The 24427-nt window shown below is 34.8% G+C and overlaps 1 protein-coding gene across 5 annotated transcripts in view; it reads right to left on the bottom strand.

The window, feature by feature from the left end:
• LOC149818473 (protein REBELOTE-like) overlaps positions 1-23652 on the bottom strand; it is a 62580-nt gene extending 38928 nt beyond the window's left edge. Inside the window, exons 1-4 of one of the 5 annotated variants that reach the window (XM_089986491.1) lie at positions 23182-23652; positions 21547-21633; positions 15582-15702; positions 12772-12832 (exon numbers count right to left, since the gene is read on the bottom strand). In XM_089986491.1, coding sequence (XP_089842617.1) covers positions 12772-12832; positions 15582-15702; positions 21547-21585 — 221 coding nt within the window. In that variant the 5' untranslated portion in view covers positions 21586-21633; positions 23182-23652. The remainder of the gene's footprint in view (positions 1-12771; positions 12833-15581; positions 15703-21546; positions 21634-23181) is intronic. The other 4 variants (XM_089986494.1, XM_089986493.1, XM_089986492.1 and 1 more) reach the window with 4 other exon arrangements.
• Between the last annotated feature and the right edge of the window lie 775 nt (positions 23653-24427).

The raw sequence follows: 24427 nt of genomic DNA, 5'->3' as shown, positions 1-24427 counted from the left end.
AACCCAGTTACATCCCTAGATGTGTCTGACATCTATCCAGCTATATCTTGATCATGTGGCTTGATCAAATTGCAAATTCTGCATTCCAGTCTACAGAATTGGAAGTGTCAATGACTCTTAAGGAAATGAGAAGGTTTGTTTGTTACATACATAATGTTCATAATTTCGCAAGGTTGAGGTTCAATCGACTACACTGTACAAGTATTATAAATTGTGCTTTTGTTCTTTCAGAATTTTTTTTTTTTTTGGATATTAAGTATTATTAGGAGTTTCCCATTATCAAAGAAGGCACCAAACAAGGGCCTAGCAAGTTTCACAGAGAGAGAAAGTGAAGGAGTGGGGGAGATGGTTTACTAGATCTGAGGAATTTTCTTTATATTGTAACATCATATTTCATATATATAGGTTCTACATAAATATTTCCTCTTGAAAGGCTAAGCTTTTTGATACCAAAAACGGTACCAAAACATCCAATAATGCATAATATTACAATATTCAATAACCTAAAATCTTAGACTTTTTAATATATTCAATAACTGCAATATTCTACATTATGCATAGATGGACAAGCCGGAACAATTAGACATGATAACTAGTAAACTAATTTGGCTTTTAAAATTGTGATATGCATGAGCTGAAAAACTGACCTCCGTCTTGGTTTTGAGGGCATGCTGCAAAACCTTGGAAAGGTGCTGTATAAGGATGGATGTCTTCTGGTAAGACTTAGCAATATCTAGTGAGTACAACTCCACAACAGAATCAGCAAGAAACTGGATATGTTTTATGTTTTCCGGTTCAACAAATTTGGAGTGTGCCAAAAATGTTCTGTACATGTTCGTTAGGAAGGAATCATAGCAATCTGAATTTAACTGCAGAACCATGCTTCGGATGAGTAAGAATGCTGCCAAAGAGACTCTCCCTCCTCCAGTTGCCCATAGGTGGATGGCAATCTGCAATCACCTCACATATGAGATAATAAAAATCCATTAAGTGTAACAGCAACGATTCAAATCAATCTCATGTATAATGATAATAAGTTAACTATAGGGGTTCCAATCTATGTGACCTCCGGGCTGATTAAGTACACCTCTTCCCATGTGATGGGCAAGCACTTTGAGACAAACAAGGAAAAAACCTTTCTCAAAATATGAATTATTATGAAATAATAGATGCAAACACCTAAAAAGGGTTTTCCATCTGCAATAAATGAATTTTGTGAAATAACCACATTTGCTCATTAAAAAATTTAGCACTGAAACCCCTTGTTCCCTACGTCTTTCCTCATAAAGAAAACTTTTCTCCCAAAGAAATACCAAATATATCATTTCTGCTGTACCAGCAGGATCATGCAATATAGATCCTGGAAACTTCATCGCATTTAAAAGAAGTCTCACGATTTTGCCGTAGAAATGGCCTAATGTAATGAACAAAGCATAAAACTAAAAAACAAACATGTTTTTTAGAAAAACACAGACATGACAACGTCAGCACACAAATACAAGCATGCACATGGATAGCATGGGGCACATCCGTGCATGTTTACGCATACACATGCATATCTTTTGCTTCTCAATAGATTCTAGCTTGTTCAACAACAGTTACCTTGCTAAGCCTTTGTAGCAAAACCGGAAATGCAACTAAAAATATAACTGAATCTCTGAGCCGAGAAAGGACGAAGACAATTATTTGTGTATCTGTAGCCTGAGTCAGAAGATACAATGTACTTTTGATGTAAGACTTAACCAGTGGTTTCACTGAGGCCCATTTTGAAGTATTTTGCAAGCTCAGTACAGTGTCCTTGCAACCAGAGCTTGACATTCCCAATAATCTTCGGAATATACTGTCTGCTTCATGAAGCACAATTAACAAAACCTTGCAGAAAGCTGCTCTTGTCTGAATCTTGTATAATAGAGCATCAGAGTTATCACTTCCATAATGGCATGCAACCCAGAATCCATTTAACAGATTAGGAAGCACAGAGATGTTTTGTTGATTCATGATCTGTTGGCACCATGAATCAATGGAGAAACTTGTGAGGATTTTATGTTCACATAAACTTGAATTTTCCCCGGTTTTGTTGCTGCTGCTCTCATTTGGTTCACCTTCATCATCTGAAAGCTGTCATGTGAAGGCTAACAAAGTAAGCAACACATAAAAGTTGAGAATAAGTGAACACAGGAAAGAAAGAATCAAGAAATAGCCCAAATAATGGCATCAAACAGAATAAACAATATTTTAGAAATTTTTATATCACAGTAGTATAAAATATAAATCAATGATCAACAAGCAATAAAATAGGTAGACATGCATTATATAAATATAAAAAATATATATTATCATAGTCACAAATATCGGTCTCGGACATATCTTAGCAAGGCAATTTCTCTAGGTTTGGTTGATAAATATAAACTTGGTGCTTAAAAAAATTTTAAAAACAGTAGCAATAAGTGAGAAAAGCAACACATAATACAAAAAATAAGTAAAAAACAAAAGAAAGAAGAAAAACATAGTTAAGATATAATAAAAAGTAAAAGGCAACTTATAATATCATGATATTATCACGATAATATCATGACATATATAAATTTATGATATTTTTAAAATATTGTGATATTTTGCCTTTAATATCGTTTTATGAATTTACAGCTATATTCTCGCTTCTCATGTTAAATCACATATGAGACTTATGTATCATATGTGTATTACATTTAGTGTGGTACCCCCTCTTTGTATTTATGTGTACATTTCATTTTTTCAGGGGTACTTATGGATTTTAGCATTAGTTAGTGGTAAGCTTAGTTGTCAAAGGTGGTGCCTAGGCATAAGCCTAGGTCGGTATTTTTTTTCCGTTGATTGTTATCAACATGTATAAAAGGGGGAAAAGGGTCATTTTTCCCCTTTTTTCGCTCCACTCTCTCTCGCTAGGGCAGAGCCGAAGAAGGTCAACCTTCTCCTCCCTCTACAAGTACCGCTACCTCTCTCTCTCTCTCTCTCTCTCTCTCTCTCTCTCTCTCTCTCTCTTAAAAGTTGTACTCTCCATATGAACCTTATAAACAAAGGTAAGTGAAGAAAAAGAATTAAAGTATTCTAATAATGTGTTCAGTGTTTCAAGCTGTTGGTGCCATGGTTTTCTTCATCATATTTTGGGACATTATTTGGTAGCATTTTGTTTAACATTTCACATTTTTTTTTAACATTTTTAAACTGTCCTTTTGAGTTCACACTTCACAGTTTGGGCTGGCTCCGTGGTGTGATTCCAATGATGTGAGTGTGATATATTTGATCAGAATATAAATCTAGAAAGATCAAATGCTCAGTGATGGCTTGCCTATAAAAAAAAAGAGTGATGAAGCAAACTATTGGGTGTCATATTTGTACTAAATAGACATTATCGGTTTATTAGGATCACTTTATACCAAGGTTGCCAGACTAGGAAACGGAAGCGGGAAACGATACAGAAAGCGGAAGCGAGAAGCAATGAATTTTAAAATATATAGGAAGCGGGAAGCGAAGAATAAATAAAAGAAATATATGAATTGAATGAAAATCAAAATGAAACACAAATAAAAACTAAAATAAAAGTGACGAATATTAAATTTCATGTTTTTTTAGTGTAAGAATTAAATGTATAACAAAATCTAAAAATGATGACTACCAATTTAGAGAAAGCACATGTAAGTGAGTGAGAAAAGTGAGAGAAAACACATAAAAAACAAGAAAAGTTGAGTAAAAGAACATATAAGAAGAATAGATGAGGCGTGTGGAAAGCATAGGAGAAGCATGGGAGAATCGAGGTTCTCATCAGGTTTCGGAAGCGAGGAGTATCATGCTTCTGAAGCGAGCTTCCCACCTATCTAAGAAGCTTCCGGTAGCTCTGCTTTATACACCAGTGTAAAGAGTATCTCCATGAAATTGGGATCAATGCTGCCATGAATAATATTTTCATCTATGTTGTGGCAGTTATGTTTTTCTCTTTTTTTTCCTCTTATAAACCAAACATTTTCGCTTGTTGGCTTTTGTAAATTTCCTTTTGACTTTTTCTCTAAATTACTGATTCTATGAAAGGAAGGCAAGCAAACAAACAAACTATGTTTGAAAATTGCTTCAAAAAGGAAAAAAGAGAAACAGTGTACGAGTACATTAATAGGTGATTTTATGACGGTGGAATACCTTTTAATACAGCGAAGTTGCCTTCATTTCACAGTATGATTGAAGCTATAGGCCAATTTGAACCAGGGATGAAGCCTCCATCATATCACGAGTTGCGAGAACTACTTTTGAATAAAGAAATGAAGAAAATGAAGGAGTTCTTGGACCAATACAAAGTGCATTGGTCCAAACATGGATACAAAAGGGTGTACACTCATTAATTTTTTTGTTAATTGCCTTTTGGGAACAATGTTTTTGAAATCAGTTGATGCATCAAATAAAGTAAAAGATGCAAATTTGCTTTTTGCATTGTTGAATGATGTTGAAGTTTGGGAGGAGAATATGGTTCAAGTTGTTATTGATAATACCTCAAACTATGTGAAAGCAGGTAAATTATTTATGGATAAGAGAAAGCATTTAGTTTGGACTCTTTGTGCTGCACATTGTATAGATATGATGTTGGAATATATAGAACATTTTCGGAAAAGCAAGGCAATTGGTGGTATTCATTACAAACATTCTCAAGTGTTGAGTATGATGAGAGCACACACACAAAAGGACTTACATAGTCCTGCAGTGACAAAATTTGCCATTTTTTTACTCTAGAAAGCATATATAATTGGAAAAAATGCCTAAAGTTCATATTTCTTAGAGATGATTGGGAAAAAAATAGTTTTTCAAAAACGTCAGTTGGTAAAAGATGTGAAAGCATGATTTTGTGTTCAAAATTTTAGAAGAGAGTGAGTTGTGCTCTGAAAACAATCGCCCCCTTGTTTGACATGCTTCGATTGGTTGATAGCGATGAAAAGCTTGCTATGAGTTACATCTACAAGAAAATAGATCGTGAAAAGGAAAAAATAAAAGTATAATTATAAATTAATTTTTTTGTATTCTACTAATTGTAAATTACATTTTATTTTAGCTTCTATAATGGTTACTTTCAATTCTTTTACTTAGTAGGTAAATGTGTGTGATGATAAACAAATATACGGTTGGGTTTGGGAGATAATCGATAAAAGGTGGAACAATCAATTGCACAAACCTTTGCATGCAACAAACCTATATTTGAATCCAGCCATATATTATAAGTATAAAAATATCGAGTCCAATGAGGAGATAAAGAATGACTTATATGATTGTGCCAATCGTCTTGTTCAAAGCGAAGAGGATCGAGACACACTACTAGACCAACTCATAAGATATAGAACTGCTATTGGGCCTTTTGGAATGGAGTTAGCAAAGAGGAAGAAGAAAGTGTAAACCAGAGTTACCGAAAGCGCCTAGGTAAAAGGGGAAGCGCGCTTCCCCGAAGCGCGCTTCGGAAGCACGAAACGTCGCACTTCCGAAATGTGTGGGGAAGCATCCCCCTTTTTGGGAAGCGCGCTTCCCCCTCGCTTCCCCCACGCTTCCCCATTTTTTCATTTTTTTGCTTCCCCCTGGCTTCCGGTTCGCTTCCTAGGTCGCTTCCGGTTCGCTTCCTTGGCCGCTTCCAAGACGGTTCGTAATTTTCTTCTTAGTGGTCCCACGCTTTCCCGCTTCCTAAATTTTTGAAAGTGTTTCGCTTCCCGCTCCCGCTTCTCGTATCGTTTCCCGCTCCCGCTTCCTTGACTGGTAACTCTGGTGTAAACCCTAGGTAAGATGATTAAATTTCATATAACCCCTTTTGCATTATTTTTATAACTTATATACAGTTGAGAGTTATTATCATGAGGGGTTTATTGGAAATCAGAAAAGTTATCAGTTGGTCTTGTTTATATTTTAACTTTTAATGGTCTCTTTTGTAATTTTCTTTATTGACCCTAATCACTACTTAAGGGTGATTAGGGCTAATCGTGAAGGTACTTTTCTATCTTTTCTCAAACCAAGTTTCAACATGGTATCAAAGCCTCTCGTTCTTGGGAGAATCTAACCCCTAGGTTGAATTTCTTTCTTCCCTCTTTATCATAGTTTTTTTCTTTCTTCTTCTCTCCTCCTAGCCTATATCTAGTTTGTTCGATCTTCCTTCTGATCGAACCCTAGGTTCTTTCCTCAGTCTCACGACCTGGATCTGACTAGTTCTACACAATATGCAGATCTAATCAGACACCCTAGATCGTGTGTTCCTCTTTTGCTCCTTGTTGATGACGCCTCAATAATATTGATGGATCGTGGTGCATCAGATCTACCATCATGTGGAGATTGCGTGGAGCAGATCTGACATCATGATCGTGTTGCATCAGATCAGCAATCATTTTGTGATTGGGTGGAGCAGATCTGAGATCGTGCAGTAATTGGATGTCGTGTAGCGTAGAGCGTTGATGTTGGATCAGATCTGAATGGTGTGGCTGACTGACTGTTGCTCGTATCAGAGTCGTGTTGATGTGGTAGGTGTTAAATCTGTAGTGCTTGTTGTCGTTGGAATCAGATTTACTCATATCAGAGTCGTGTTGATGTGGTAGGCGTTAAATCTGTAGTGCTTGCTGTTGTTGGAATCAGATTTAATCAGATCTGATTAATTTTTGTTGAAGTTCAGATGTGAAATCAATTTTTGTCATCTAAAATTAATTTTTATAGTGGTGATCAGATTTATTATCTTGCTGGTGGCGTCTGTGATATATATATATATATATATATATATATATATATATTGCAAGACAAGGATTTTATTTCAGCTGGAATCTATTTCTTTACTATCAGTTTGCTCGTGATTACTTTCTGGTTATTATTATTATCCGGCTCATTAGCTAGCTACTGTCAGCAGTGAAATACCATGGCTGAAATAAAGTCCAGTGATGGTGAACAAAGGTTTGAAGTGTCTGCAGAGTACAAAGCTTTTGCTAATCTCTTCTCTTATGAGTCGTCCGTAAAGCTGGACGACAATAATTATAAAAGGTGGTCAAAGGACTTTTATATGTCTGTGTAAGGACATCGTCGAAAACATATTTTGTTAAAAAAGGAACCAACAGAGAAAACTGGGAAATATGCCACATGGTAGGAAGATAATGACATTGTTAGGTCTTGGATTATGAACAGTGTTCAGCCACATATTGCAGACGGCTTAATTTACTATTCTACTGCAAAGGAGATGTGGGATTCATTACGTGACACGTACTCTCAAGACAAAAATGTCAGTAGAATTTTGTAAGTTGAGCAAGAGATATTTCAGTTGCAGCAGGGTGATCAGAATCTTTCCCAATATTATGCATCAGTTAAATCAGCCTATAAAAGGCTTAACTCTGTTCGTCCTCCCTGCTGCACTAATCATAAAGCCCATCAGGAGTAGACTATGGTGGCTCGTTTTGCATTGGTTATCAGTTGCATGGTTTATTTATTCCATTGTTCTTTGTTTCATTTTTTAACATGGTTATCAGTTACATTATTTTACATTTTTGTAGTGATTAGATTTATTAATTCGTGTTCTAGTAAGTCGATGGAAGGTAGAGGTCTTGGAGGATGCCTCTCAAAGAAACCTGCATTGAAATATTGTACACTATTGACTTAGAGATGCCAAAGAAATAGTGAAGTGTAATTTTTGTGATTTTATAATGCATGAAGGATTGTATAGATTTAAATATCATGTTGTGGGACATATTAACTCCACTGTGAAATTATGTAAACATAGCATTCCTTCTGATATTTGTGTTGAGCTTCTTACTAGTCTTAAAAAAGATGATGAGAGAAAGGCACAAGTACCTGCAACATTTGTGGGACAGAAATTGTATGAAGATGATCTGCCATCATCATCTCAAACCACTAAAAGATGCAATAAATGAAGGAAATCGTTGAAATGAAGTTTGATACTGAAGAATGAAGATGACTTTTATATATAGACATATGTTTCAGAATTCTATGTTTAGTTAAATGTATTGTGTTGTTAAATGTTTTGTGTTGGACAATGTATTGAGCAGGTTATTTAATATAATTATCTTATAGTGTTTGACGACATATTTTGTTTTGTCTATTGCTTATTGTTGATTGATTTTATGTTGTATACATATTTGTTATTAATTTTAGTAGTTTGTTTACATATTTGTATATATTTTTTTTGTTTTTTTATTTGGGGCACTGCCTAGACTGCCTAGGCTTTTTAGGGGCTCACCGCCTAGGCTTCGCCTAGCGCCTATGACAACTAAGAACAAAACCACCTAAATTCACTGCAAAGTTATCAAAAAATGATGAGAAGAACGTTAAAATTGGGTGATCTAATCAATGGATTGGTCCAACCAGACACTTGCCACTTTATACTAATCTGACTCAACTTGACTCTAAAATTGATTCCCACTGGTATGGATAATCTATGGAATCAATCAGGATTGGTTAGTTGGACCCAATCTGGCCTGATTTGAGCACACCAATCTGGAATAGACACACACCAGAAAAAAAACAAAAGAAAAAGGGTGAAGGAAAAAAGAACAGAGAAGAGTAGGCTTGATAACATGACTACCGACATGACATACAACCTAAGAAGACAACCATTTATGACATCAGAATTTTTTAATATCAATAGGAGTCCTACCAATGATAAAATGATAATAGAATGTCGAAAGCCAGTACAATGATGGCCATGTGGAAACTGGAAAGTGATGGACGTCTTACTTTTTCTTCATTACTTGCAGCTTGAAGCTCCAAACTATGCTTTTCCAGAAACTCACCAAAAGTTGGGTCCTGGTGAAACAATGAAGCAAACATAACCTTATTAATATTTCAAGCATCCAAAAATAATGTCGTACTGAAAGAAGTATGAAGAGTTGTCTATATCACAAAAGATGCACTTGTTTTCTTTTTATGAGCAAACACAAAAGCAAAAATAAAAAACAAAAAGCACTTCTATTGCTTTAAATATGCTCTTCGTACTTAAGAATACAACATTTCAAGGGTCATAACATGAAAATCTTTCTGAGCATTAGCCAGGGCAGTAAACTGGAAATATTCAGTTGAGATCTAGGTCTTAGTGAATCTGACCTATCCGGATCTAGCTTAATCAAATTTAGAGTTGGATGGAAAAGGCAATATTGAACTTGTACTCGGTTAGCTAATCAGATATATTTTATAAGGAATTGGGTTGGATTACCCTTGGATCCAGATTCAAATGAAAATCTGAAAACTGCATCCGAATCTGATTATTAATCAGATTCATTTGCTATACCGATTCAACTAATCAGATTTGTACTTTTCAGATACCTGACTCAAACGTGATCGATTGACATCCCTAGCATTAGTTCATTTTGGGTAAAACTAAGTGCATTACAATGATGAATGTGAGCCATCAATTTTTTTGTCTTCAAAATAGGAGAGAAATTTTTTAAAACAAACCCTACATGTTTATATTAGTTAGACATACCATCATGTTGAGCTTCATATCTATGGTCATTTCAAGGTCTTAATTAAGTACAAGGTCGTTCTTACCTTTTTCTTCAGCCGATCTAACTTACTTTTCTGCTTCACGAGTTCCACCTGAATTGTCTTGTTCTGCTCAGATAGAGCAGTATGGTAGCTTTCATCTACAGCAACAGCAATTATATTGAAAAATATCCTCTTGCGATTTTACTAAAACAAAAATTTAGGATATTTCAAACACCAAATTTCGCTGTTGTAATTATGTTCCAACCTGAATTATCATCACTTCCATCTTTAACAAGATAAGAACCATTCAAATCCTGAAACCAATATCAGAATTCAGAACTCTTTCATAAATAAATAAGGAATTAGAAAAAGATGAGGTCGGATTTTTAGAAGAGCATGACATTACCTCAGAAAGAAGACCATCACTTTCCGAATCTAAATCTATAACTGAATCATTGTCAACATCATTACCAAAAGTATCTGCAAAAATGTCGTCGAGCGCCTGATTTACAATACCTTCAGGATATCTGACAACAATTATGAGCATAACTATATATGAACATAAACACTTGCATTTCAAGTTAAATCGTTAATTAATTGCCTTACCTTAAGACAACTATACAAAATGGAACAAATGTATGCGCACAGATAATTCCATAATACATTGAAAGATATTACGCCCATAATCTAGCTAGAATCTCAGTAAAAAAATTTCGCTACTTTCTGGAAACTGAAAAAGCATCACTACCTCCTGAATAATCATGTCATATAAACTTGCAATATATGACTCAGACTATTTGGAAAACTCAATTGCATTTAACAATTAACCAATGGAAACAATGAAGCTCCTGAATAACATACATGAATGAGGAAAGAACTTAGTAAATTGTGAAATGCTTGACAATTAATCAGTGGGCGAAAGTGAAATTGTGTGATGCTCTCCAAAGTCGAGCATCAGTATCTTTACGATCAAGAATAATACCCACTCCACTAGAATCAACACAAAATTTCAACTGATACACTAGAAATTATTCTAAAAAGAATATCGGCATCGATTATGTCATTTAATCAACACCTAGGAAGAAGAAAATGGTTTGAATTACTCATGCAAGCAGAAATTATGTTAACAATGACCTGTTAAGGCTCCTAAGAAGCGCACCCCCACAATCATTTTATCATTGAATATAATAGACCTTGTGAAATTTTTTAAAAAGGGAAGATAAGGGCAAATTGGCAACACACATTAGTCTTGTACTAGATTCTCTATGCTGATCCTAGTATGCTCTAAAATGCATAATAGCAGCATAGCACTAAATATTTACTCTTACAAGAACATCTCTTCTGGAAACATTGAGCTGTAATAGAGACTCGCAAATTTTTGTGTATGCATGTGTGCACATGTATGTGTGTGGGTTTTAACAAGAATATATGTTGACATCAATCCGATTGCAACAGTCCCTAACAAGGCCCAAGCAATCATTTTTCTCAAGTAATAAAGAAAATAAGCACAAAAAACAGCATATAGGAATTAAGTGCATAGGATTAATTTAAGACCTCAAAAATAAAAAACAATGTCATCCTACTCTGTGTTGTCTAACTAGGGATTGGCTCTGGGAGGATTAGGCGAACACAAGTAGGGTAGGCAGTACCAGTTGACTAGGTAACCACGTATCACTTTTGACAACATAGTTTGCAACTAAACAAAAGTTAGCAGCTATCAATGGTGATTACAAGTATGTAAGGATAAAACTCAAGTAATGCAGCCGTTTTTCATAAAAACATAAAATTGAATTTTGCAGTAAAAGAAAACTAAGGCAATGGAAGAAGGTATAAGCACAGTCACAAATATCATGATATTTTAAAAAAATATTATGATATCTTTTCATCAGTTTTAACATTTAAAATATCACGATATTTTTCAAAATGTTGTGATAATTTAAAATTAAAATATCATAATTTATGTTTCATAAATGATTTTAAAAAACTTTGGCTGATAATCCTATTTTATCATTCACATCTTAATGGCAATAAATACTGAATGTAACTTAATCCTAAGCAAGAAAGTATTTATTTCGGCCTCTGGACTCTCCCATCTTTCATTTCTTTTTCATTTTTAAAACAATGGATGAGACATATTTATTGCTTTTGGCATTTGAGTAATTTTTTTACATATTTCTAACTTCAGTTTATAAATTTTTAAAAAATTATTCATTTTGCCAAGATTTTTTCAATAAAAGTGTGGGAGAACACAGATTATCAATATATGCCATTTACCATTTAATGGCAGATTTTATTTTGAAAATATAAACAGAAGGTAATAAATTAATATACCCAAGTTACACAATAGCACAGAGAAAACACAAGAATACAACCGCTACACGACAAAAATGAACAAGAAGCCACAGACAACAGAAGCAAAAGAATAAATGTTATAAAAGTTTTAGTTTGTCTCCTTTCAAAGAGGAGCTTAAGACAGTTTTCAAATGTATATAAAATGAGGCTAATTGGATGCTATTGACAACAAACAGAAAAAGCAGCCAACTAGAATCCATCATAAATAGACAGATATATTACATATAAAATGCAGTGGCTGCACCATAGTTGGCAAACCCAGAGAGCTGACTCGAGAATCGCCCGAGTCAACCCGGATCGGATCCCAACTGGGTCACCGATTCAGGACCACCTATCCGCATGCCACTTATGTGTCTTTTGTCATGCATTTCATGGTTTTAGTGCATAATGCTTATAAAAGGATAATTTTTACAAAGAATCATCTATTTTTAAATCATAATATCAACAATTATGTATAGTTGAATACTTATATAGCTTAGTCATTGATGTCATGTAATAAATTTAGTGATTATACAGTTTGGAATTTGATTTTTTCCATATCTTAACACTAAAAAAATCATGTCCTAACTCGTCCAAATTACCGAGTCAACCTGCTGACTCACAAGTCAAGGGTCAGGCAATCCGGATCCAAGTCACGAGTTTGTCAACTATCGGCTGCACAAGAAAAGGCAAATTGCACAGGTGCCACTTTGATTCTTGGCAAACTTCAATCTTACATCATGTATTAAGCAGTAGAAGTGTACAGTTTTATCCTAATATAAAAAAAAGTAACTGCAAAGGCGGAACCAAACAAGAAAAACACAGAAAAACAATCTTACAAGGGAAGTAAATTTTGATGGGAATTAACATTCAATATTGGCATGTCTAACAATTTAAAGCAAGTTGATGTCAAGAAAAATAATCTAAAGCAAGTGATGGCAAAGAAAATAAATAGTGGCATTTTCTTACTCTTCTACATGTTGTGCATCTGAGGAGATTGGATGGTTCACATATACAACACCTTTATCTCCTGCAATAACATAACCAACCATAGAGCTTAAATGTGGTGGCCTAATCAATGCTTGCAAATAAACAAAAAGTCTAGTTAAAAACTATACAAACTTGGAAACATTTTGTTACACAATCCACTCAGTGAACAGAAGCGCAAACACAAACCAAGCAGGGCAACTTAGATGTAGAGATAAGTTCCTAATAAACGATGTCTTATGAAGCAACTGCCTATGAACACTACAAAAAGAAGGCAATAGCGCAGGCAGTTAGATTAGCAAAAATATTGTTGGCCTCATGCAACATGACACTTGCGGAATTATCATTTATTTTCTGGAAAAAATATTTGTAGCTACTAAAATAATAATATAAATGTTTAAACATCTAATGAACTACTAAAGACGTTATATGTAAGCTCATTCAATGTATGGTATCAATCCTCAAGGCACTCTCTGCTTGGCTTCCCATTGAGGGCCTGAGTCAGTCATGAAGACTGAAAAGGAGGTAGAAAGATATCAATGAGGTGTGATATCATCCAGAAGGGCTAAAAGGATATCAATGAGGTGTGATATCATCCAGAAAGGGATTTTGTCCAGAATACCTAAAGAGCAGAGACAATGGAGTCACTTTGAGGCAGACTATACTTGTTCATGTCATACACTGTTATCATTGCCCGCATTGATCAATCGGCCAAAAAACTTAACCATTCTTTAGATGGTTTAATATCCAAACGGCCTTTAGATTGCTCCCACTTGAAAATCGCAAACTTCAAAGCATTCAAATTTACGGTTTTATGCATAGTAACAAATATCAGCAATATTTTGAAAAGATCATGAGTGGTTTGGACACCAGAGTTGCTAGTCGAGGAAGCGATTCGAGAAGCAAAAGCGAGAAGCGAGGCATTTTCAAAATTTTAGGAAGCGGGAAAAGCAGGACGACTTAGAAGCGAATCAGGAATCGTCTTGGAAGAAAACTAGGAAGCAAACCAAAGCGACCTAGGAAGTGAGGGGGAAGCAAAAAAAAAGAAAAATAAAAACACAAAAAAATGAAAAAATAAGGGAAAACGAGCTTCCCCTAAATTGGGAAGCGCGCTTCCCACTCCCTAAATTTTTTTGGCACTTCCCAGCACGTTTCAGAAGCGCCATGTTTCACGCTTACAAAACACGCTTCCCCATGCCCTATGGCACTTCTGATAACTCTGGTTTGGACATACAAGCATGAATTTTTCAATTTTGAAATTTCAATACATTGTGAACCATAAAATTTGAAACCCTTAAAAGATCTACCTATATAATTGATCGAACGATCTAAAACTTGCTTTTGACTGAACAAACCATATGGATCATATCCATAGGGCTTGGTCCACAAAAAATCAATTAATCCAATAAAGGCATTTTTTTAAAAATTTATGTCTTTCTTTATGTTTTTATATATTTTTATAGTCTTAATTGGTTTTAACTTTTATCATAGTTACAAATATTGGCAATATTTTGTAAACATGGCAGCGTTTACAAAATCTGCTATACTATAAAAAGTCACAATATTTCCAATAATGGTCTTATCATGATATCAACATAATAAATCATTTTTACTTTTTTTATATATATTGCCCATATTTCTAACTTTTTACGCATGCTAATATTTCCTAGAGTTTTTCCAAAAAATAAAAAATTTAATTTATCATGACATTTTTCCTCACCAAGAGTTTCCTGGTACCAAGTTTTTTTATGTTGGCTTTATCCTATGTCACATGGGTGCGGATGCGGGTGCGGCACTTTCAAAAAACTTGGGTGCGGGGGTGCGGCAAAATATATATATATATATAATTTGTGCAGGGAAGGGGTCGAGCCCCCTCCCTACCCCCTCTTTGTGCAGGGGAGGGGTCGAGCGGATGAGTTGTGGAGCTTGATTCAGAGTTTTTGCCCTTGCAGAAAGGGGGGGCGGGGGCTCCCCCCGGCCAATTTTTTTTTAATAAAAAAAATTGGACACATTTTTTTATTTAATAAAAAATTTGGACACAAATGACCCTGGGTGCGGTCAACACACCCAGGGTCGGGTTGACCGCACCCGGTGCCGCACCCGCGTCGAGTCGCGTCGACGCGAGTGCGGCACCCTGCTAGCCGAATCCCTGTGACATAGGCTTTATCCTATTGGTCCAAGGATAAACACCTATGTTTTTACACGCTCCCAGCAAAGCTCAAGGATCTGAAGTTTCTTTGCTCCAAGATGGAAGAGGGAAATGTTCCACTATTTTATCTGAAATTGTTGGCAAATATTTAAACTAGTAACATTTGTTACTTTCAGTCTGCCATCCAAAATTTAATGAAGCTTTTAACTGCCAGACCTGAGCTACTTGTAAGCAGCTTGACCCACCATATCCCAACTAGCTCAGAGCTTTGCAATAGAAAATTTCTTGTGTTAAACCTATTCAACCATATTAAAGATCCTAATCAAATTTTCTTTCATTAGAAAAGGTATTTACTGATTCAAAAACCTCATAAGATTTCTCCGGTTGATCATGGAATACATGCAGTGAGAAAAGTACTAGATATTGAATAATGAAATGGGTGACTTAGTTCTCTTATTTGGAAGGCAAAATTAAATTGAGTGTGTGATTCACCAAAGCTAGTCATGGTTATCTTGTATATCAGTAGTTTTAACATCCATGATGAGAGAAAGTATCCTGAATAAAAACCAAAAGAGCAAATTCATTCAACCTTGAATAGCTTAAAGAAGACATGAAGGGGGGATTTTGGATTTATGAGCCTTACTAAAAGCCCTTCTTGTCCTGAAAGAATTCCTGAAAGCATTCTGTTTCCGCTTTTTCTTGAGCACAGATTGAAGATTCTTACGAGCAAATTTCCGTGCTTTCTTCCCAAGTTTACCCATTTCCTGGCAAAACAAATGAGAACAATACATCATAACGTCAAGAAGACTCAAAACCAGAGCTAAATCAAATGAAGAACCAAATCTAATGCATTGTAATAACACATCCATGCACTTACAGAAATGAACAAATTAAAAAAGAAAAAAAAACTGAAGCAACTATTGATTCTTAGAAAAACTACTGATGCAATATTTTTATTGAGTGAATAGCAAGAAGCAAATATTAACTTTCAGAAAAAATGATGTAATATATTTAACAAGTGAAGCAAGAAACAAAGCATACAGGTCAAAACTGCAAAGGGTCCCTAGTGCACCTGAGAACTCAAACACGAAATGCTTGAGATTCCATGACAAAACGCTTGTAATGCATAAAGAAAATGAAGATTCATTCAATAAAAGACAAGATCTATCTCCTTGAATTCACAACCAGATAAGATATTCTTTTTCAATTTTTCTTGGTTGCAACTTTACCTACATAAGAAACAACCTTCCCATAACTACTCTATCAGTGTTCGACATGTGGAATTGAAAGCTAATTCCAAGGAATCAAGAAATTTTCAGGCAAAATTTTCATTATAAATGGAACACATAATCTACAAAATATGAGGTGCAGACATTCTTAGGCATTATCTAAGAGCAGCACTATTCTCTTTTTTTGCATACATCCCTACAATGAATTCAAAAAAAAGTTCCAATTGGATCTATTTTGCTTTCAATTGCACAAACAAACTGGTGACCTTAAGGGCATGTTTGGATGCAAAATTCATAAATTCACTTTTCTGGATTTTCTGCTTTTCAATTTTTTAAATATTCTGGAAAAATAGTGTTTGGATGCATTTCATATATATATATATATATATATATATAGAGAGAGAGAGAGAGGGGAACATGCTAAATGGGCACAATGCTAAATGAAACATTGCTAAATGAAACACGCAATTGGATTTCCATTGTTTTTTTTTTCAAAATTCCAACCCCATAGATGTGTTCAGCATGATTGATTTACTAGAAATCCTAATTTGGATCAAGCATTTTGGATGGAAAAAAATGGTATTTGGAGGCTCAAAAATTTATGAAAAATTGTAGGCTATTGATTTTTGAAACCTTATAAAAACCTATTCATGCATCGGAGTCAAATGCTCTAAGAAGTGATTCCTATAAAAACAAGCATATAAATCACATCTGTACAGTCAAAATTTCGAAAAGCACCAAAAATCTAAAAGCATGTTTCATTTAGCACTGTGTCCATTTAGTAGGTTCCCATCTCTCTCTCTCTCTCTCTCTCTCTCTCTCTCTCTCTATATATATATATATATATATATATATATATATCATAGATTTTAAATTTTTCACAGTTAGGTTGTCCCATTTATTAAATCTGACTGATTTCGAATCTTAATGCATAATCAAGAGTCCAAATTTACCTTCAGCCTTATGATTTTATCAATGTTGTGAATAGTGTTGAGGCGTAAGACCCACTCATGAAGCGAGGCGTAAGATTCACAAAAAATATTAAAAATTTGACCAAATAAAAAAACAAAATAAAGCATCATTTATGTACTATTAATATATAATTAGATATTAAGTGGACAATCTAAACTAAATTATAAAACTAATTCAAAGAAATGACTACAATGCAATAATTTAACCGATCCAACAAAGAAGATGTGATTATTTAACCAAGGAACAAGACCAAAAATCACAATAACTAGCAAGAACCACTCTACATATTTGTATAAAGGACAACATAATGCTATACACCACACATAGTTATACTTAGCAAACACAATTATATAATACAAATAGCATGCAGCTAATAATTAAGCAACAAATCAATGAATTACTAAATCAATATATAATTAATTAACAAGAACAAAGTAATTTTCTGATTAACAGGCTGTGATCATCGCAAAATTTTTCCTCTCGTAATATTCTCTCTCTTCCTTCTCTTTTCCTTTCTAACCTCTATTTTCCTCCTTTTTGAAGGGAGAAAAATAAAAGAGAGAAAAGAAGAGAGAAGAGAAAAGAAAGAAGAGAAGAGAAGATGAATTCTTTTGCGGGTTTCACTTGACCTTAATTTTGAAAAATGTTTGAAATAACTCGCCTCCGTTTTTGAAATATTTGCGGAAAAACTGGGAGAGACGGGGTTCGCTCGTCGGTACGAGGTTCGCTCGTCGGTACGAGGTTTGACCGTTCCTGGCGTCTTTACCAGGGGTAATTGAACCAAGGGTCGAATTTATGCCTTTTGCTTTGCTAAGAAATTATCTAAGAATTTATCCTAAGTCTAAATGCACAAAGAAACCATGTTTTGTGCAAATGCAAAGATGTATGCTCTTTTTGAAAAAAGTTTTGAAGAATTCCCAAGTGTTTGAGATGAATCCGATAGAGTGAAGAAATGATTTTCAACTTAGAACTTAAGATTAAAGTTCTTAAGTTGTTTAGAATAATCAAAAGCTTGGGAATATGAATCTGGATTTGGAAAATGATTTTGAAGTTTTGAGATAAAAGGAATTTTTCAAAGTCATAAATGGACTTTGAATCAGAATAGAAATGAAAATGGAATTGAATCAGAAGGAAAGATAGAATTGAGAATTTTGAACAAAATTGAGAAATGGAATTGATTTAAAAGTTGGAATTTCAAGATGGAATTTGAATCTGAAATTCTGAATGGAATTGGATTTAAGAATTGGAAATCTGAGATGAAATTAGATCTGAAATTTTGAATGGAATTTGATTCAAGATTTGGAATCCAAGATGAGATTTTGGATCTAAAATAGAATGGGATTCTGGATCCTACATGGAATTTTGGATCTGTAATCTGAGATCCAAAGTAGAATCGGCTTCTGGGTCCTAGAATGGATTTGGATTTGAAGTCTGAGATCCAAAGTAGATTTAGGTTCTGGATCCTAGAATAGATTTGGATCTGAAGTCTGAGATCCAAAGTAGATTTAGGTTCTGGATCCTAGAATGGATCTGGATCTAAAGTCTAAGATCCAAAGTATAGTTGGATTCTGGATCCTAGGATGGATTTTTGGATCTGTGATCTGAGACCCAAAAGGGGAATGAGGATCGGGATTCTAAATGGAATTTTGGATCTGTAATTGAAGATCCAAAGTAGAATGAGGATCTGGATCCTAAATGGAATTTGGATCTATAATTAGAGATCCAAAGTGGAATGGAGTTTATACTTGGAAATCTGGATCCAAGTTGAGACTAGGATTTAACTTTGGATTTGGGTTTTGAAAAGGTCCAAATAGGACCTTTAAAAGATGGATCTAGGTTTTAGAAACCCAGATTGAATTTTAAAACTTTAGGAAGGTTGGATTTTGAGATCCAGAGTCAATCTCAACTTTGATTTAAAACTTGAAGAAAACTTGATCTTGAACCAGAAGATGAATCAGAAGCTTCAGAGTTGAATTGAATTCTGATTTGAGTTGGAATTTTGAAGCTTAAATATAGAAATGATTTGGAATTTCAAAGTCAAATTGGACTTTGAAATTGAATTTTTGAATTTTGAAATGAGATAGAATTAGATTTGAATAAGATTTGATCTGAGAAATGAAGAAGAAGAAATACTTGGATTTTTGAAAAGGAAAGTTTGAAAATATGATGCACTTCTATCCTATATGATGAATGAATTTGAATAAGTTCGAAATTTGGATTTTGAAAAGCTATTTCATTCTTTAGATGAATTCAAATAAGATTGAAGATATAATACATCATTGACTATGGTCATTGAATGTATTATATGATAATCTATATTTAAATTCAAAAGAAGAATAAAATACATTTTTAGTGCTTTTATAGAATTTAAAATGAAATTAACTCTCAATATACCCTGACTATGGCCATTGGTATATATTTTGAATAAATTTTAAGTTAAATTCTGATAAAAGAATAAAATACTTTTAGAAAAATATGATGAATTTTGAAAATGGATCCAGTGTTATTTTGTAAAAGATAAAAATGCTAAGTTTTGTTCACACCTTGACTATTGTCATTGATGTGGATCATCAACTTAGTATTTATTATCTCTTACTAAATGGTGCCCGTGCCATTCGTGTTCCCATTTGTGAGAATTTGAAAAATAAAGGCAAAATGCATGAAAAACAAGTAATTCAATGATATTTACAATGCTCATTCATTCTACCTAAAGCAGGAAATGTAAATTCTCATTATGTCTAATTTATTACAATGGATAAAATCAAATGTACAACCCCAAGTAATGATACATTTTCCATATTTCCTGCAAAACAACCAGGTTAGTAAAAGGGAAAATCATATATATATGGAAATCAGATGATGAAAATATATGTATGATAAAAGGGATGAAAAAGATATCTATATACTTATATACATACATATATAGGTATATTCACATAAATGTATATATCTATGTATAGGCATATATACATATATATACATATAGGGGTATATTCAATGGAGAGATGTGCTGAGGTGTGGGGGAAGTGATGTTACTGAGGCTGCAACAGGTTTTGAGTACTGCTACAGTGTTGTTTGCAGCAGGATTACCTAATTTGGGTAATGCTGTGGTATATAACCACAAGGTAGGTACTGTGGTGAATAGATATGATGGACACCTTCTGTTGTAGATTTATACAACAGGCTGCTCAAAATGCAAAGGTAAAGAGAGGAGGAGCCATAGCAGTGATTGTCACTACCATGAGTACTAAAACGAAAGTTACTGTCAACACTGTTTATAGCCTATGGAGGTTTTGGTGTTATGGATTTTGAAAGTTAAAAGAAAAGGTTGACCCCAAGTGTAGGTGAAGTGTAGGTGTCTGGTATGCTGCTACAGATGCATGAGTAATAGATGAAAGAGGTGTATTTACAGGGGGGTAAAGAGAAAGGGGAGTGGATCTTGTCAGTGGCTTTCTTCACATAATCGGTTAGCCTTAAGGTAACAGATCAAGCCATGATTTATGCTAACAGGCCAATTTTTGATAGCCGGTCATGTTAATCATTTCCAATGAATCTTGGTTGGTGCAAAACCACCAATTGTGACCTTCCAGCTGGAGTTTGGATGAGCATCTCTTAATTCAATGCCTAAGTCACAAGGTGAAAGACAGGACGACAATGCAAATCAATGCCATTGGTCAATTGGTAAATGGGTGGACTGATTAACAGTCGCCACCTAATGGGTTTATCAAGGAATACCCTGAAATACAGTAAAAAAAATACATATATATATAAACAGAGATTATGAAAAGATATGAACAGGAATATAGGGTAAATTAAAATATTTACAGGAGAATTTCTACGAGGTGCTAAAATATGATGACTAATGTTATGTGAAAAATGCATGAGAGAGAAGCTATCTAGCAATCATTTTATATACTGTCAAAGCATATATAAAATCAAAGAAATATGAACGAAATACAGGGATTCAGATTCAATCAACACAAGATACCGATGAAATGAAACCCTTATGGAGGCAGTGGGTTTCTGCTGGGAAACTTATTGACAGGGGTAAGGATATACCAATGATGAGGCCTATGCTTAATAAATGATATATGACATATCATTCAACAATGTTACTGAACCTAATACCTGCATATATAAGGGACCATTAACATATAGATGACTAAATGCACAGTGTCTGCGGAGTGTTGTGCCAAAAAAAAATCTGTATATGTATGAACTAAGATGTAAAGACATGCATTATGTGGGCTGATGTAATAACATTCATGGCCATAGGCTGATTCAAAGGTATATGTCAATCCTGAATCAAAATGCTAAAATATCCATAATCACAAACAGAAATATGATGTTCTAGGAAGGAAAAAAAAATCTGCAGCTAAGAAATAAAAAGAATTTGTATTGAGGCACCTCTAATCTTCCCTTCTCTTTTTTTTTAGCTTGTGTCATACGAGCCTTTTCCTGCAATATCTTTACAACTGGATTATTTTGGAGGACCTGTGATAAAGAGTGAACAGAACATTTTCCAAAAGAAAAAAAAAATTATATATGCTATATTCACAAAGAATTGACCTAAAATGCAGACTCCAAGTTACAGTTTCATCAATCCTTGTGACCTTTCTAACCTTCATTCATATTCTTTGCTGCAGCTGATTGAGAGAAGGAAAAGGACCCTCACTATACTGAACAGAGATTAATGTATGCCTGGATGGGCGAACACATGGAAGAGCATTATCATTCTTATTCAATTTTGAATAACAGCATGCTAACCCTGTCATTCTCCTTCTGGAGGAATATTCATACTGATGATCAATTGACAAATCTGATGCTTGGAGATTTTTTTTTATCAGGGCTAATGGGAATTGAGTCCAAAACAGCTTTGAATTACATTGACATAACCATTCTAAGGAACTTTATTGAAAGAAATAGATCATGGCTGAATTTCATTCATGATCTGAACCAGGGGAAATGGCCCTTCCCTTCTGATTCTGGACTGAACTTGGAAAAGATGTGAGATCCACCATTTTATCAGTTATCTCAGAGTCTGGATGCCCCCAACTTCACGGCCTATATAATACCATTACTCATATTATTTCTCTTTGTTTTTGTTTTTTTTGGGATTATTCATCAGATAGTAAACAGACTTGAGGCCTTAGATCATGGAAAACATGGAGTGATTACTGACAGCATGGATCTGACAAGGTCGATAGAGCAGAGAAACTTGCAGGGGCAATGCTGATTATCAATGCCACGATGCATGCTGCAGAAGGACTTGCTTCAGAAGGGTATGCATTCAATGGACTTTCGAGAGAGGGAAAGGTGGTCTTAAGACTAAAAAAAAATGACAAGAATAAAGGTCCAAAAGGAAAGAAGGAATGCAATTTTTAGAGGAGCCAAAGGAAGTTACGGTGGAAAATCACCGATTGCCTCAGTCTAATGTTATCACGGACGCAGATTATACCCCTGGATACTAAGGATTTACCATGGATAACATCAACATGAAACAGATTTTCGGCAAATTGTAACCGCACACAATGGGAAATGGCTTATCCAATGTGAAAATGCTAAAATAAAATAAAAAAAACAGAGAAGAGGGAGAGGAAAAATGACATATCAAAATATAAAAGGTAGAAAATACAAGGAACGATATAACGACTTGCAAGTAATACCAGTTTTAAGCAATATCCAGCGGCCATAATGTAAATGAGAATTGGAATGCCATGGTCGAAAGGGCAAGAAAGCAAGCATTAAAACAGAGATTATATGGGCAATCCAAAAATTCACCAGAAGGCTTGTACAGGAAATTGTAGTGGGATTCGGATAATCCCCATCAGATCATTGAATTTGATGATTCGAGCCCAGAAATCATAATATGGACAAAACAAAGATGTAAAGAAATGTTGGGACGTCATTGTTCCCTTTAATATTGCACAATGGTGAATCGATTTTGCCGTAGGCAAATAGGTGTCACTCTGGTGCTTTAATGGAAATAATAAATAAGAAAAAAAAAAGTAAACAAATAAAGGGAAGGAAATGGGTGCTCACCGAGAAGCTGCAGGGGTCTAGGAGGAGGAAGTCGGCCTTCAATGGAGATGTATTCTGATATTGCAGTTGGAATCGATCCTGTATCTTGATGCACTTTTGTGATGAGGTTGACTTCTTTCTATTGATGAAGAAGGTCCAGAGAAGAATGTATCAAGGAAGTTGCAAAAGGGGAAGAAGAAAACGATCGTAAAAGAGGGGGGGCTAGGGTGAAAAACGGTAGTGAAGAAGGAGAAGAAGATGATGGGGTCGAAGACGATCAACCGAATGGATTTTTGTGTGCCTCTTTTAAAGAGGGAGAGGATGATTCGGGAGAAATTTGTTGGAGATGGGCGGCCGAAGGTGAATTCGTTGGTGATGGAGGGCTTAGGGAGGAGAGCACATGGGGGTTCCGGTGTTTCGTGGGGGTTCCGGTGTTTCGTGGAAGGGAAGCCGAAAAAAGGGGAGAGAGGCGAGAGTGAGGGGGCGGCGTTCTTTCGCCCCTTCCTCGTTTACGAAGGGTTTTCAAAACCCTAAAACCCATTTTTACAGAGGAGCCCCCGTGAATTTTCAAGATTTTACAAAAAGGGGCTCCCCTTAAAAAAAAATTAAAAATTTTTGATTTTCTCGTAGCTTTTTCCATTTGTTTTGGTTTTTTTTTGTATTTTTTCTTCTATTTTTTGTATTTTTAGAATGAAATCCTAAGATTTACGAGAAATAAGGATTTAAAACTGATTTTTTTTGTATTTTTGCAAAAAATATTTACAAAAGAGAGTTTTTTGAGAATTCGGGTTTTTATTTTTAAAATTTTTCTCAAAGAGGGGATCAGATCCGATTCGGATCAAAACTGGGTCAGAGATAAGATTTTGGGTTCGAATTCTAACGAATCCAAGGAATGAATAGAGTTTTTGGTTAAAAATTTACCCGGTTATTCAGAAGGCGGAGGTCAGGGGCAAAGAAGGAATTTTTAGATTTTTGGAAAATTTGGGGTGTTCACACAGGCCCGATTGTTCAAGAAGAACAGAGGAAGGGAAGAAGAAAAGCGAGGAGGAAAGAAGGGGGAGAAGAAGAAAAGGAAGTAGGGGGGAAGAAGAAAAAGAATATCAGAAGAACAATAAGAAGGGGAAAAAAAACAGAATAAGAAGAAGTTGGGCAGAGGAAGGAGAAGAACGGAAGAAGAAAAGAGAGAGACCTAAACAATCGGGCCTCCCTTGTTTTTTTAACCTGAGGAGAAGAAGATCTGCAGAATGAAGGAGAAGAAGATCAGCAT

This window comes from Nuphar pumila, chromosome 13, assembly GCF_984573655.1.
Source record: "Nuphar pumila chromosome 13, dmNupPumi1.hap1.1, whole genome shotgun sequence".
NCBI classification, from domain to species: Eukaryota; Viridiplantae; Streptophyta; class Magnoliopsida; order Nymphaeales; family Nymphaeaceae; genus Nuphar; species Nuphar pumila.
Note: the sequence above shows the minus strand (reverse complement) of the source record. Positions and strands in the feature narration are given on the sequence as shown.